This window comes from Camelus ferus, chromosome 20, assembly GCF_009834535.1.
Source record: "Camelus ferus isolate YT-003-E chromosome 20, BCGSAC_Cfer_1.0, whole genome shotgun sequence".
Taxonomy (NCBI): Eukaryota; Metazoa; Chordata; class Mammalia; order Artiodactyla; family Camelidae; genus Camelus; species Camelus ferus.
In genome coordinates, this window is record NC_045715.1 from 29,967,655 (window position 1) to 29,981,863 (window position 14,209).

Sequence of the window (14,209 nt, forward strand, 5' to 3'; positions counted from 1 at the left end):
GTGGGGTAGGGGAAATCAGTGGAGTCCGCACCTGCGGCTTCTGGCGGAGGGGGATCCTTTCTCGGACTTTGGAGGCCGCTGTTAGATGACTGCCCTACCCTAAGTACATGCAGATGTTCGCGAGGTCAGAGACGTGCCCAGAGCAGAGGGTAGGGGCAGAGGTCTGAGAAATGAAGCTGGAAAACCAAGCGCAGACCTAGTGAACAGAGTCGAATCTTCTTGAACCCTGACCCAGGTACCCACCCTCAAGTACACACCCTCAAGGAAGGTGAGAGACTTGAGATGAATCTGACCCCTGAGAGGGCCGGATCCTGTCTTAAGTTTAGATGATGTTTTGTTCATCATGGATTTTTTGCATTAACTTTGAGTTTTTTTTAAATATTGCATTAAAACATTATCTGGATTCTGGAATATTTGGGTATCCCCCGCAAATTTTGCGCCTCAGGTAAGTTGCCTCTCTGGCCTCTCCCTTGTCCCAGCCCTGCTACAAGGCCGCGGAGATAGAGCCCCCAAAACAATTGAGAACATACAGTTACGAGGCGCGCTGGTGACAAACCTCCCAGCCAAGCAAGCACACTTACAGCAAACACAGATAGAGGCAGGGCTGGGGAAAGATAGGACTGTGTGTGAGTCGATGAGGCAGGCTTGGAGGCTCTAAGAGGGAGGAGGGAGTCTGGGGCAAGCCACAGTCGCAAATAGGTGAGGGATAGGGTTGGGGTGCAGCTGGATCCACCTTTCACACCCCTCTCCTGTGCCAGAGACCCGTGAGAGCCCAGGGAGGGAGGGAGCCATAAGACTGGCTGGGCCTGGCTAGAGGAACTTGGGCAAAGGCTACTGTGAGTTGGGGCTCTGAGGCTGTCCAGCAGAGGGCCTTGGCACTCAGCAACCATCTCAGCCTAGGGAGGCGGCTCCGGAGGAGTGTGGGTGCTGGCTGGGGGCCCAAGCAAGGAAAGTGCCAGACGGGCTTCTGTCCAGCAATAACAGCCCTGGCTGTTGCCATCCAGTGAGCAGGCCAGGCCTCAGCAGGGATGGGCAGAGGAACCAGCCTTCCCCTGTCTGGCCTGGGACCCTCACCACTTCCCTCCAACTTCTTTCCATTTCTAGCCCCCTCTGCACACAATTGCAGCCACTGGCCACCAGCCTGGCCATGCCTGGCGGAACTGTTTGACCACTAAGGCCTGCCACCCCCGCAGGCCCAGAGACGGAAATGAGGATGGGGAGAGAGACAGGGGCCAAGCAAGAGGGGAGAGGAAGGTCAGGAAAGGAAGAGAGAGAATCTGGACAAACACAGGGTAGGAATATGGGGGTAGACCCAGACATGAAGCTGCCCTCAAGCCATGGGGCAGTGCCTAGAAAAATATCACCCATATCCCTCTTCCTGCCCTCTGTTTGGTTAGGGCTGGGGGGTGATGGTGTGTCATGTCTCTGTGGAGCTCAGAGCCGGAAGGCTGGGAACAGCCCTTCTGGAGTATCTTGGGGTGAGTCCACTGATCCATCCTAAGTAGAAAAACTAGCCTTCCCTTCAGGGCCCATTCTGTTCTCTGGGGAGACGGGTTGACTCTGCCATATTCCTGTGATGTTAGTACTGCTAATTGTTAATTAGTGTCTGTGGCTTCTCCAGGGTACAGGCCTTTTGGGTAAATGGGGCAAGCGGTGGGGCTGGATTGGATTTTCTGTCCTCAGCACCTCTGCAGCCTTTGGATTGTTCTCCAGTACTGCTTTAGGGGGCAGTGATCCCCCGTCCCCCAAATGTACTGACCACCAAAAAAGGAATGAATCCTTCCCCCTCCCTGGGAAGTACAAGAGTTCCTCAGCATGCCCTACCCCCTTCCTCCTCAGCCAGGGAGGATGTGGGTCTCAGCAAGGCTTCCTCCTCTGAGTGTCAGGACCATAGGATTCACTCAGGATGTAAGGCTGTTACTGGCTGTTTGTCTTCCATTCCCAGATGTTGCCTCAGCTTTTCCAAAGTTCTGGATTTAAAAAGGGTGAATCATTAGGAGGCTATAGGGTTGTGCCTTGGGGCCCCCTACCCCCCAGGGGCACACATCCCTCTCCAAGTCAAAGTTGTGGGTGTGTAAGTCTTAGAGGTGGGAAAACCCAGGTGACACATACCGATTCTGTCGGAGGGATCCCACGGAGTGGGGGAAGGAGAGGATAGTCTGAAAAGAAGAAAATGGTACTGAAAAGGGAGAGGGGCGCTGGAAAGAAACGGTGTAGTGTGGAAGAAAGTGGCTTGAGAGGGGGCTTGAGAAGCGATAATGGAACATCTTGGGTGGAGTATGGACATGGCAGGGCGTCCGGACCTGTCTGAGCAGGTTTGTCGCTGGGAGAGTCCCGAGACAGTTGTGTAGGAGTTTTATGTAACCCCAGCGCGGAGACCAGAGGTACCCAGTGTGGGCCCCATGTGTCCCGTGATGGGGCAAAGTTTGGCGTGGCAGGGCCCTCAGAGGTCCTAGCTACAGAAATAAGGCGAGGTGTGGGCCAGGCGGCGCTGGGGGTCGCAGGGTCTCGGTGCCGGGCGAAGAGGGGTGTCCAAGGGCGTCCGCAGCCTCCCTGCAGGGGGCGGGGCGGCCCGAGGCGGAGCGGGGCGGGGCGGGGCCGCAGCAGGCGCCGGGGAGCGGATGGGGGCGGGGACGCGCCGGGGCGGGGCGAGCGGAGGGCGGGTTTGAATGTGCTCGGGCGGGCGCGGGAAGCTGCCGGGAGAGCGCGCCGACCTCCACGCGGGTGGACCCCTTCCCAGCAGGTGCTGCCCCGAGCCGGGGGCCGGGGTGCCGGGGTGCCGGGGACCGCCGGGGTGGAAGGTGCCGCTTCCCGTCTGCCACGAGGGCAGGGAGACCAGGCCTGGCGGCTGCGCTGCCAAAAAAGGGGACGCCGGGTGGGGCCCCCGCGGGGAGCGTGCGGAGCCGCGCAGCACGTGGCGTGCTGGGGCTGGAGCGCAGGTGCATCCTGCCGGGACCCGGACCCGCGAGGACGTGGGCGACCTGACTCCCGGGCCTGAAACCGGCTGTCACCGAGCTGACCTCCGCAAGGGACGGGCGAGTTGATGGTTAATCTCGATCAATCTTGTCGTTGGTACCGGGGAGGGGCCGCACCATTAACTGCTCTGGGTGCGGGGAATGGGGATGTGGGCGAACAGAATGGAGGTGGAGGAGCTGTTTCTTTAACCCCCGCCTTTTATTGGCGGAACTCGTGTCCCTGGCCTCCCCTTCCTGGGCGCGTTCTCATTTACTCCCAGAGAGGACCCTTGCTTCCCTCAGAGAACAAGGACATACACACCCCAGATTTTCCTCCCAGGGTCGAACGGTGGTAGATGAGGGCTGGTCCCACCCCTGTCTCTTACCCCTCTTGGGGCCGCCCCTTTGCCCATTCCTCTCCGTCACCTCCAGACCCTCTTGCCTTGTCCTCCCGCCTGTGTGAGCTCTGCTTGCCAGAATGTGTGAATGGGATGGGGAAGTGCCACCTGACACTCAAGTCAGGCTGGAGATGACCTTGGCCCCTACCTTATTTTTTCTCCTTAGATGGAGTAGAGCACCCCCACTTCTGAGTATACGGGGCTGCCTGGGAAGCAGACTTTATACCTCCCTCCCCATCCTGGCAGGAGCCTAGAGTAAGCTGCTCATTGAGTTTGAGTTACAGCTCACCCATTCACTAGCTCTGTTATCTTAGGCAAATGACTCAACCTCTCTGAACTTCAGCTGCCCCCATCTGTTCAATGGAGATAGTTTTGTACTACCTTATGGTGATTGTGAGGGTGTCCAAAGGCAAGAGAGGGTATCTGTAGGTAGTGGCTGGCCCCTTATGGGATCCAGGGAAGTGGAGAATTTGATGCTACCACAAGCATGTCTCTAGAAGCCATGGTGCCTGAGAGGTCTTGGGGGTCCCGGGTTGGGGAGGTGCTCAGTTGGGGAGGTGGCTGCTTTCAGGGCCCCATCTCAGGCAGGCCAAGGCATGGCTGGAGGGACACCAGATGCTCTAAGCTGATATCAAATCCCTGTTTGTTGCTGGGCAAAGACAGACAAAAACAAAACACCTGGGCTGGCCAGCTGATTATCAGTGTGCGGGCAAGGGGAGCAGGCTGCCTCTGGAATTGAATTGTGCTTAGGACTGGAGTAGGGGCAGCTGAGAACAGAGAGCAGGGGTATAGCTGAGGGAGAGGGCAGAAATAAATACTAATCTTAGTCTAAGACAGATTTTACTGAGGATGGGGAGATGCTCTGTTCTCCACCCGTTTCCCATCTGTGTTGAAATGCACCTCCTCTTTACTGCCCGGAATCTTGCCTGTGGGGGCGGAAGGTGAGCACAGGGTAGGCTGAGGTGAGAAGCTGGGGGTTCCCCCAGGCTACCTAATAGAAAACCCAAGTTCCTAGCCTCATCTGCCCATCCCCCCAGGTTAAGCCCTCTTACCCCCATCCTTCTAGAGAATGTAAACATTGTTGTTCCCATTCTGTCCCAAGTGCCTACAACAGTGCCTGGCTGGCACTCTGAGATCCTAGGTCAATATTTGTCAAAAGGACAATGGAAAAAGACCTCTGCCTCTAGCTGGAAGGGTGTAGGTCTGCTCCTCCCCTCCCTGTCCTTCAGCCCAGGTGTGGGCTGGGGGGTTGAGGAAGGCCTCTGGAGAGGCTGGAGTTTATTCAGGGAGGGGTTGAGAGGAATTACTGGGAGTGGTAGAAAGGCCCATTTAGGTCCTTTGTTGGGGTCCCCAGGGCTGGCCATTGCAGTCCCTGGGGCCTGGAGCACTGGCTGCACCTGTGAGTTCACCCACCCACTAAGCTCCCCTGCTGAGACTGCTGGCTGTCTTATCTCCCAAGCTACTGGGCTGTGTTTTATCTCCCAGGTCGTGTGTGTTCAGAGAGGCGTCTCAGAATGGGGCTGCTCCCTCCCACAGTGAGGCCTGGGGGGTTCTCTCCTGATACACCCTGTGCCTTCATTCTAGACCCTTACTCAGGAGGAACCCATGGACAAGGCCTGCTGCCTGAGCTTGAGCTAGGACCACTGCCGACGGACTGCCCGGGACCCCTCTGCACTGACCCTTCTGCTGGCAAGTCTGGGTATCTGGTGAGTTCTGACCCAGGCTGGTGAGGAAGCCAGTCTTCACCCAGAACGGCAGTCCTGGCTCCAGACCTGGGCCCACACGTGGGGGATATGCCAGCACATGCCTTCCTGGCTTTCCATGCCATCCAAGGGAAAACTGTTTCCTCCGCTGGTGCCAGGGCACCTCCCCCTGCACAAGCAAGTGAGAAAGGAGCAGGGGAGGGATGCTGAGCGGGGAGGCTGGGTGCCTTGGGGCTATGCTTTAGTCAGGCCTGTGCCCCTATCCCTACGGTCTTCTCTTTAACTTAGAGAAAGGGGAAGAGGGCAGGGGCCTGAGAGTGAGTCAGAGAGGAACTGGGTGGTGGGGGGTGACCCTGGAACCAGGACTAGGGGTCAGGGGAGGGCTGTGTCCCCACATCTGTCCTGAAGTATTTTCCTGGAAAACTGGCCAGTAACTAGGAAGCCTTCGGGCACTGGCTGGGAAGGACCATTAAGATGCTACCAGTAGAGAGGCTGGAGTCTGGAGTGCTGCCAGGAGGGGACAGGCTCTCCAGAGGCTGCCCTAGCCATGAGCTCAGGGACCCCCGGGAGGGTGGACATCAGACTTGCCGAGGGACCTGGGGAGGGAGGTTTGGCCTCGATCATCTCCCCTGCAGCTGCTGCTTCTGCTGATCTGTTTGCTTTGTGCCCTCCCTCCCTCCGTCTCCTTTCTGTTTCCCTCCTGTCCCTTCTTCCATTATCGCCACTGTCCCTTACCCCTTTCATCCTCTTCCCAGCCTTTGCCTGTCTCTCCCTCCCTCCCAATCATACTTCCTCCTCCTTCCCTTCTGCTCTCCACCCTCCTGTTTCCCGCATACAAACTGCTTCAGCTGCTGGATAAAAATAGCAGTGGCAGCGGCCAGGCCAGGCCAGGCCAGGCGCCAGGTGGAGCCTAAGCGGGCAGGGAGGCGCAACAGGATGGGCCAGAGGGGTCAGACTGAGCAGTCCTGAGAGGCAGGGCAGGTGGTGGTGGGGCGCCTTCTGGACTCCTCAGCTTGCCTGCTCTGTACGCCCTGCCCCCCCCACCCCAAGAATCTGAAGAGGCCTGTGGGGAAGCAGGGCCAAGACAGGGCCTCACACTGCTTCTGCCCCCAGCAAGCGCCAGAGGGAGGAAGCTGTCAGCCAGGCATAACCAACGCAGTCACCATGACAACCAGTCACCAGCCTCAGGACAGGTACTGGGGGACCTGGGGCTGGGAGTCCTGGGGAGTGGAAATGGGTCTCCATGGGGCTGGGTGCTGTGCCCTTTGGAGTTTGGGGTTGACTAGCCTTCCAGCCAAGTAGCTGTGAGTTAGGTCTGCATCAGGGGTGGGGGCCTGCACTGCTGAGGCTGGGTGCTGGCTGGGGTGTCTGGGGAAGGCCCAGGGCGGGTGGGTGGGAGCCGCTCCCTGGCCTGTCAGTGTTTCCACTGTTGGGCTCCAACCGCTTCCGGCTCCTCCCACCACCACCATGAGGAGACATTTGGCAGCACCCCTCATTCCAGAGTGCATCTGGCAGAGCTGCCCTCTCCCTCAGGGCTGCCCTGGGTCCTCTGCTTCGGATGACCCCGGCCCATCCTGGTCCTTGCTCTGACCTTCCTCTCATTCCCCCACCTCCGGAGCCAGAAGTTCTCTCCAGTTTAGACCCACAGCCGTGATTGTGTGTGGGGGGAGAAGAAGCTGTAGGGGGATTCAAGTTCTCCAAGGAGTCTAGGACCCTAGAAAGCTGAAGCCATGCCTGGAATCAAAACCATCCTTCCACTTGTGCCCCCCAACCCCATCACCTCTCCCCTGCCCATCTTATCTCCCTGGGCCAAAGGCCAGAGAACTAGGGCACTTCTGGCTGCAGGACCTTGGGCGCTAATTTGATCTCTCTGGGACAGTTTTCTACCTGTAAAATATAAGTACAGGCCCCAGGTTGTTTCGGTGGTCCCCTCCCTGGTGTCCTCCGTTCCCAGACTGCCTGCCAACATCCCCTTGCCCCAACTCTGGTGGCAGCTGTCTGAACCCCTCTGCCTTCTCCATCAGCCTTGTCACACTCACCCAGCCCCACTTTTCCCTTCTATCCTGGCTGCCTTTGGCTGGGAGTTTCCTCTGTCATTTGGGCCTCTGAATCAAGCCCTCGCCTCTCTTCAAGGTGGGGAGTGTATGAGGAAGGTGGGGGGCTGCAGTTGTCAGGGCTCAGGTCTTCCCACTTGGGGCACTCACCCAGGGCCTCTCTGTGTGGGGCCAGGCCCTGCGTGCTGGCTAGACCCGTCTCCTCACTGTCTTGGGCTTGTTCCTGTCAGCTCTGTGAAGAAAGTGGGTTTTATCTCTGGGGAGAGCATGGCAAACACATTTGGAGACCACAGTGGGAGGGCCCAGGGTTGCCTGGGGGAAGCTGTTCCATCCCAGACAGGCCCTGAGGTGGAGGGCTTGGGGCAGTGCCCTGGCCCAGGCTGGGCGGCACTATTTACACTCTGGGGCTCAGATGACGTGCAATGGCCCGGTCCCTCCTGGCCTGCCCTACATGGTGTGACCTACAAAGCTGGTTCTGTCTCGGCCGGGAGAAAACCTCTCCCTCACTTCCCAGCTGTCCCAAGGCACCCTGCCTGCCTTCCCCACTAGGTCCACAATGGTCTGGGAGTTTCTTGACCTCAGAGTCCTCTTTGGGGAACCACACAGCCCTGCGCAGACAGCGTAATCACTTCCAGCCTGCCCGGCGGGGGTGGAAGACACTTGTATTTGCTCTCTCATTCACCCGCTCACCCCCCCAGCTTTTAGCAAAACCACCTCCAGACATGTGGGTCACACTGGTTCCCAAGCCTGCAGGGTCCCCCGAGTCTTTGGGGCTGAGAACCAAGGTCCTTTCGGCCATGCCCTTCGGTCCCGTGTCCCTGGCCCCCTCCCCCTCAGACTGGTCTGTGCCCTTTCCCCCATATCAGGTCACCTCTCCCTCCACAGACACCCTCAGGAGGACACATGCCCTGGGCCCTGGGCCCTGGGCTGGCTAGAGATACTAAAGATGGCGTGGGAGGGGCAGCCCCCAGTTTGATCAAGGAAGGAAGGTGGGATGGTGTGTCACCTGGCCCCGCTTTCCTCTCCTGTCCCCAGGTACAAAGCTGTCTGGCTTATCTTCTTCATGCTGGGTCTGGGGACGCTGCTGCCCTGGAATTTTTTCATGACAGCCACTGCGGTGAGATGGGGGAAACGGGCTCCAGGGGGCATGTCCCCTGTGCACATGGGGCCTGGATCTGCGCTTGGGGGCACAGAGAGAGAGAGATTCCAACACTCCTGTCTGCAACCTTCACAGTATTTCACAAACCGCCTGGACCAGTCCCAGAATGTGTCCTTGGTCCCTGCTGAACCCAGGGAGGACGTCCAGGCGTCGGCCACCCCGCCAGCACCCTCACCGGAGCGGAACTCCCTCAGCGCCATCTTCAACAACGTCATGACCTTGTGTGCCATGCTGCCATTGCTGCTCTTCACCTGCCTCAACTCCTTCCTGCACCAGAGGTGAGCACCCGGACCCCCAGCCTGAGCCCTCCCTGCCTTCTCTGGGCCAAGCCCCTGGCTTCACCACCCGCCTCTGCTGCGGTGGTCTCTCCGACAGGATCCCCCAGGCTGTACGGATCCTGGGCAGCCTGGTGGCCATCCTGCTGTTGTTTCTGATCACTGCCATCCTGGTGAAGGTTCCCCTGGATGCCCTGCCTTTCTTTGTCTTCACCATGGTCAAGATCATGCTCATTAACTGTAAGTGGGGTTTGGGGGAGGGGGGACCTGGGCAGAGATCTTCCTCCCTCCGGAGGTCAGGGTTCAGAGACCTTAGTGGGCACAGACCAAGGCTGGGAGTGGGTGCAAAGGAAAGGGCTACTCGGTGACAAGACTTGCTGGGAGTCAAGCGGGAATTGCAGGGACTGTTCTACCAGGGGCCCCACCCACGCACCCCCTCCCCCTCCCCTGCTGATGCCCACCCTGTTCCCCAGCGTTCGGTGCCATCCTGCAGGGCAGCCTATTTGGCCTGGCCGGCCTCCTGCCCGCCAGCTACACAGCCCCCATCATGAGTGGCCAGGGCCTGGCGGGCTTCTTTGCCTCTGTGGCCATGATCTGCGCCATTGCCAGTAAGTCTTGCTGTCTGTCCTCCTGTCGCGCTGGTTGTTGCGGGGAGAGGGGATGGGACCTGGCTCTAATCGCTGGCACCCTCCACCCCAGCTGGCTCGGAGCTGTCAGAAAGTGCCTTCGGCTATTTTATCACAGCCTGTGGGGTTATCATTTTGACCATCATCTGTTACCTGGGCCTTCCGCGGCTGGTGAGCACATGGATAAAGCCAGGTTCAGGGTTTTGGGGAGTCCAGACCCAGGGGTGTTCTGAGGACAAAACCTGGGGGAGGTGGGAATTCTGGAGATTCTGCCTCTGAATCCACCTCCCTTGTCCCCTCACTTGATAGGAATTCTACCGCTATTACCAGCAACTCAAGCTCGAAGGGCCTGGGGAGCAGGAGACCAAGCTGGACCTCATAAGTAAAGGTCTGAGGAAGCTGGAGTGGAGGACGGCCTGCCCAGCAGGGGGTGGCGTGAGCAGAGGGCAAGAATGAATGAGCTGCAGGGATGCCAGAGGGACTCGGGATGGGCTGAGGGGTAACCACAGTAAATAAAGGTGGGGAGAGAGAAGATGGGGGAGTTCCTGGGGGACCTTGAACGCCTGAGGATGTTGGGAAACAATTGCAGATTCTTGGGCAGGGCATAACCTGACTTAAGGCACCTGGGAGAGGTCAGGACCCAGGGGACTCCTGCAGCGTGGGTCCAGAGGTGGCCTAGGTTAAGCGTTAGGGTGCGACTTTACACCGGTTAAGGGGGTGTCCACCCCAAGTAACTCCAGCCCTTTTGGAGAGTGTTTGTGTCATCTCCTGTTGCTTGGTCCTTCCCACAACTTGAGGATCTTTCTACAACCTGTCACCCCCCAGGAGAAGAGTCAAAAGCAAGCCCAGAGGAGTCCAGAATTTCAGCCCCCAACTCTCAGCCCACCAACGAAAGTCATTCTGTCCGAGCCATCCTCAAAAATGTATGTGGGGCATGGGTATCCTGCCACCTACCCCTCACCCTCTTTCTCTTCTTTTTTTTTTGTTCCTGACTTCCCCACCCCACCCTCCTCCTCTCCTGGCACTGCCCATTCCCTCACTTTCTGATCTGAGACTGGCCACTTTCTGAATTTGTGTGTGTGTGCGCGTGTGTGTGTGTGTCTTGGGGTGGGGAATCTTGGTTCTTTCATGATGCACAAGCACCACGAAGACCCGGGCCTGGGTCTGTTTCCTCCAGATCTTAGTCCCGGCTCTCTCCGTGTGCTTCGTCTTCACCATCACCATTGGGATGTTTCCTGCTGTGGCTGCTGAGGTCAAGTCCAGCATTGCGGGCACCAGCGCTTGGAGTGAGGACACCATGGGTTCCAGGATGGGGAAGGGACGGGAGCTCAAGTGGGGCTAGGAGTCTGGGAGAGGGGAGCCTGGGCTGCTTCCTCCCCAGCCAGACTCTCTTGGTCCATTTGCCATTCCCTGGGCTGGAAGGAAGCACCTTCTCCATTTTACACCTGGGAAAACTAAGCCCCAGTGAGGGTCAGAGTTGCTAGATCCTGCCTCTCTTGAACCTGATAACCCTCCACTAATCTACTCTTCCTCTTCCAGGAAACTACTTCATTCCTGTGTCTTGTTTCTTGACTTTCAACATCTTTGACTGGCTGGGCCGGAGCCTCACAGCCTTCACCATGTGGGTAAGTGGAAGAAGGGGCCCCACACCCCTGTGGGAGGGGAGAGTCCAGCCTGAGACCCAGGGAGGGAAGCAAGAAAGTATGGTCGTAAAGGGCCATGCTTTTGTAAAAACCAAGACATAATCTATATACGGTAAGGTGTACAAGTTGTAGGTGTACAGCTTAATAAATATGAATACATACATGTAAGCGTACACATGTTCCTGACAGCCACCACCCGGGTCAAGCTGTAGAACGTTTTCAACACTCCAGAAGGCTCTACCACGCCCCCTTCCGAAGGGTAACTAGGCTTTTTGAGGTTTCACTTCTGATCCCGAGGGGCCCCAAAGGGAGCCCTGGGGGCCGGCCAGCCTGACTGAGACGCTGCCTGGTCCCCACAGCCGGGGAAGGACAGCCTCTGGCTACCAAGCCTGGTGCTGGCCCGGCTGGCCTTCGTGCCCCTGCTGCTGCTGTGCAATGTCCAGCCCCGCCGCTACCTGACTGCGGTCTTTGACCACGACGCCTGGTTCATCTTCTTCATGGCCGCCTTCGCCTTCTCCAATGGCTACCTCGCCAGTCTGTGCATGTGCTTTGGGCCCAAGTGAGTGGGGAGTGTGGCGGCCTCAGGCAGGGCCTGAAGCTTCAGTGGCAGGGGGGCACTCAATAGAGGGAGAGGAGGCACAAGGAGACTCCCGAGCCTGGTTTCCAGGCTGAGAGAGGACATGGCCGGGGAGGGCACTAGGGGCAGTGGGGGCGGGGAGGGGGCTCTGGGGGTCAGGTGAAGAAGTCCCCCAGGAGGGAAAGTAGGGTAGGTGGGTCAGCAGAATTGGATGCTCTGGGTGAGGCTGGGGTGGGGGCCATCCTAAGGTAGGCTCGCCCTCCCTCCTTTAGGAAAGTGAAGCCGGCCGAGGCAGAGACAGCTGGAGCCATCATGGCCTTCTTTCTCTCTCTGGGCCTGGCACTGGGGGCTGTCTTCTCCTTCTTGTTCCGGGCAATCGTGTGACCGAGTATAGACGGAAGGACAGCCCTGGCCATCAGCTCCTGCCCGCTTCCTCCTTCATTGTGGGCAGGGGTCGCCTGGAGGATTTCTCTTCTAGCTGATTGCTGCTTTCTCACGGCCTGTGCTGGGCTCAGCATCCCGGCCCCGAGGAGAGAGCCTCTGTGGATGGACAGTGGAGACATTGTGGGCCTGAGGGTTCAAGTCAAGGGGGGGATGCAGGCTCTGTGTCTGCTCAAGTGCCCTCCTACACACTTGGCTCTGACTGATCCCTGCCTGAGCAGAGCTGCAGAAGCTCCTTGGCTCAGAGAGTGTGTGTGTCTGTCTGTCCATCTGCCTGTACCAGGGGTTGCTAGGGGCCAGGAATGTCTGTTCTAAAGTCCGATCTGATATTTCCGCCCCCTTCTCCCCATGTGCCTCTCCCCCACCACCTCCCCGTGTTCCTACCCATCATGAACCCTGTACAGTTGCCATTTTACTGCCCTTTTTTTATACTCAAGCCAGGTGCCTTCAAAGGCTCTCTGATTAAATAAACTTTTTTTTTTTCCCCGTGGCTCCCTGTGTCCTCCAGCCACGGCTTCATGCCCAGCAAAGGGTAGAGGGACGGCAGCCCGAGTCTGGGGGGATGAGCATGACCCAGCTGGGCCTTGGCCGGCACTGGACCCGGGCCAAGGCATGGGGGCTGTTGGTCCTCTTAGCCTCGGAGGGGCTACAGTGCCTCCTGCTGGGGCCACAGAGGAGGGGCCGGCCAGGAGCCAGGACACCCAGACTGTTGGTCGAGATCTGGAAAGGTCATTTTCCTTTGCTGCTTCATTCCTTCTTTCATTCCCCTGTCTGGGGATGGAGGCAGTGCTCCATCTTTCTTTTGTCTTCACTGTCACCATCTCCACTGTGTCCTCACTCCGCAGCCCCAGGAGTGAGTTCTCAAATTGGCCAGCTCCACCTCCCTGCCAAGCTCCTGGTTGCACTCCCTGGCAGGGAGAGGATGCAGCCTGAGGGTTGTCCCCTACCTGGCACTCCGCCCTGACACCGAAGCGCAAACTTCCTGGGGAACAAGGAGCCTGTGTGTCCTTGGTGAAGCTGGGCCCTCCCCTTCTCTTCCCAAACTCTGGCCTAGGGAGGTGTGAGGTGGCCTGGCACCATGAGAGGCCTCAGTGGAGGGGGCCGCACCACTGGGTCCCCCTTCTCAAAAGTGATTCTTCCCGATAGGAAGTGGAACCAGAGCTCTGGCCACTGTGCGCCCCCCGCCACGTGTTGTGCCCCCCCCACCGCCCTTGGCACTTCTGTCAGGGCTTTATTTCTCACTGTTTCATTTAATTGAAGGCTTCAGGCTTCATTAAGGACTGTTAGCACATTTTCAAGGGTCTGATGAGCTCTGGCATTCTAATAGAGAGTTAAGTATTTTGTCATACTGGGAACCAAGTCCACGCACATACTCCAGGGCACACATAAAACCAGGATACTTAACCTAAGGTTTGTGGAAAACAAGATATTCTTTTTCCATCTGGTTCAAAAGGCAAGGGGCACCCTGGGTGTTCTCCAGTCTCCACAGAGCCCTTAGGCCGTGAGGCTGATGGAAAACGGCACCCTTGCTCCGCTCCCTCTCAGTCCACCTCGATTTCCCCACGGTACCCCAACCCCGAGAGACCTACCGGGCTCCTTCCTCAGCACCACAGCTCTTCAGGGACCCTGTGTTTTCTTGCCTGGGTCTTTTCCCTGCCTCCTGCTTGGCCTTTCAGGACTCCCGCCAAGCCTCATCCAGCCCATCCCACACACGGCCACAGAGTAATCTGAAAACAGATTGAGTCACAGGCTGGTGTCTCTCCCTGGGGCATGCCAAGCGTTTCCTGAGCCTCCGCCACCACCAGCAACAGCCAGTCTGCAATTCCTGCCTTCTCCGCACCTCAGAACTTTTGTAACTGACTTAACACTCTGATCTTACTCCAGTGACCAGACAGTCATGTTTTGCAGGTACAGGTCTACAATCTATTTATGTTTTCACTCTTTAAGTTGCAAATTTAAGCTGCCTGTTTCCAGAAGTACTAAAAATGTTTGCTTCCTCGCATCTGCTTGTCCCTCCCCACACAGTCTTCACAGCCAGACCTAGCTGTGCTGGCTGGGTGGCACCCACCCTACGGCCTGTGCCCAAAGGATAGAGGTGGATGTTAAGGAGGTTTCTCTCACCCCAGCAGTGATTTGAAGGACAAAAAAAATTTTGATTACAGTCACTTCTTTTTGTACTGAAATTGATGTTGAAGAAAATTACTAAAATATTTTCTCCAAAAATTTTTCTAATGCAAATGCCGAAAAATGTGGGTTTCATTCATGATCTCAGTGTCTTCACCTGAGAATGGGGAGAGCTGAGGGTTAGAAAAGGTCCTGACGGCCCGACTGCAGTGATGGCTCCCGACCACAAGGGGGCGCTCTGCAGACAGCACTGCC

The 14,209-nt window shown here is 57.6% G+C and overlaps 1 protein-coding gene across 1 annotated transcript; it reads left to right on the forward strand.

Annotated features, from left to right (window-relative positions):
• The first annotated feature begins 4,942 nt into the window (after positions 1–4,942).
• SLC29A1 (solute carrier family 29 member 1 (Augustine blood group)) lies at positions 4,943–12,320 on the forward strand. Its single transcript, XM_032463172.1, has 13 exons — positions 4,943–5,058; positions 6,169–6,248; positions 8,145–8,226; positions 8,344–8,546; positions 8,644–8,783; positions 9,017–9,151; positions 9,243–9,340; positions 9,479–9,557; positions 9,995–10,092; positions 10,347–10,455; positions 10,709–10,794; positions 11,172–11,371; positions 11,662–12,320. Exons 2-13 carry the CDS (start codon positions 6,220–6,222, stop codon positions 11,771–11,773), a joined length of 1,371 nt encoding a protein of 456 aa, XP_032319063.1. The 5' UTR covers positions 4,943–5,058; positions 6,169–6,219; the 3' UTR covers positions 11,774–12,320.
• The last annotated feature ends 1,889 nt before the right edge of the window (positions 12,321–14,209 follow it).

Coding starts and splice junctions, on each gene's coding strand:
- SLC29A1 (XM_032463172.1), top strand. CDS start 6,220: ATGACAACCAGTCACCAGCCTCAGGACAG. Junction 9,152..9,242: donor CATGATCTGCGCCATTGCCA/GTAAGTCTTGCT, acceptor CCTCCACCCCAG/CTGGCTCGGAGCTGTCAGAA. Junction 9,341..9,478: donor ACCTGGGCCTTCCGCGGCTG/GTGAGCACATGG, acceptor CTCACTTGATAG/GAATTCTACCGCTATTACCA.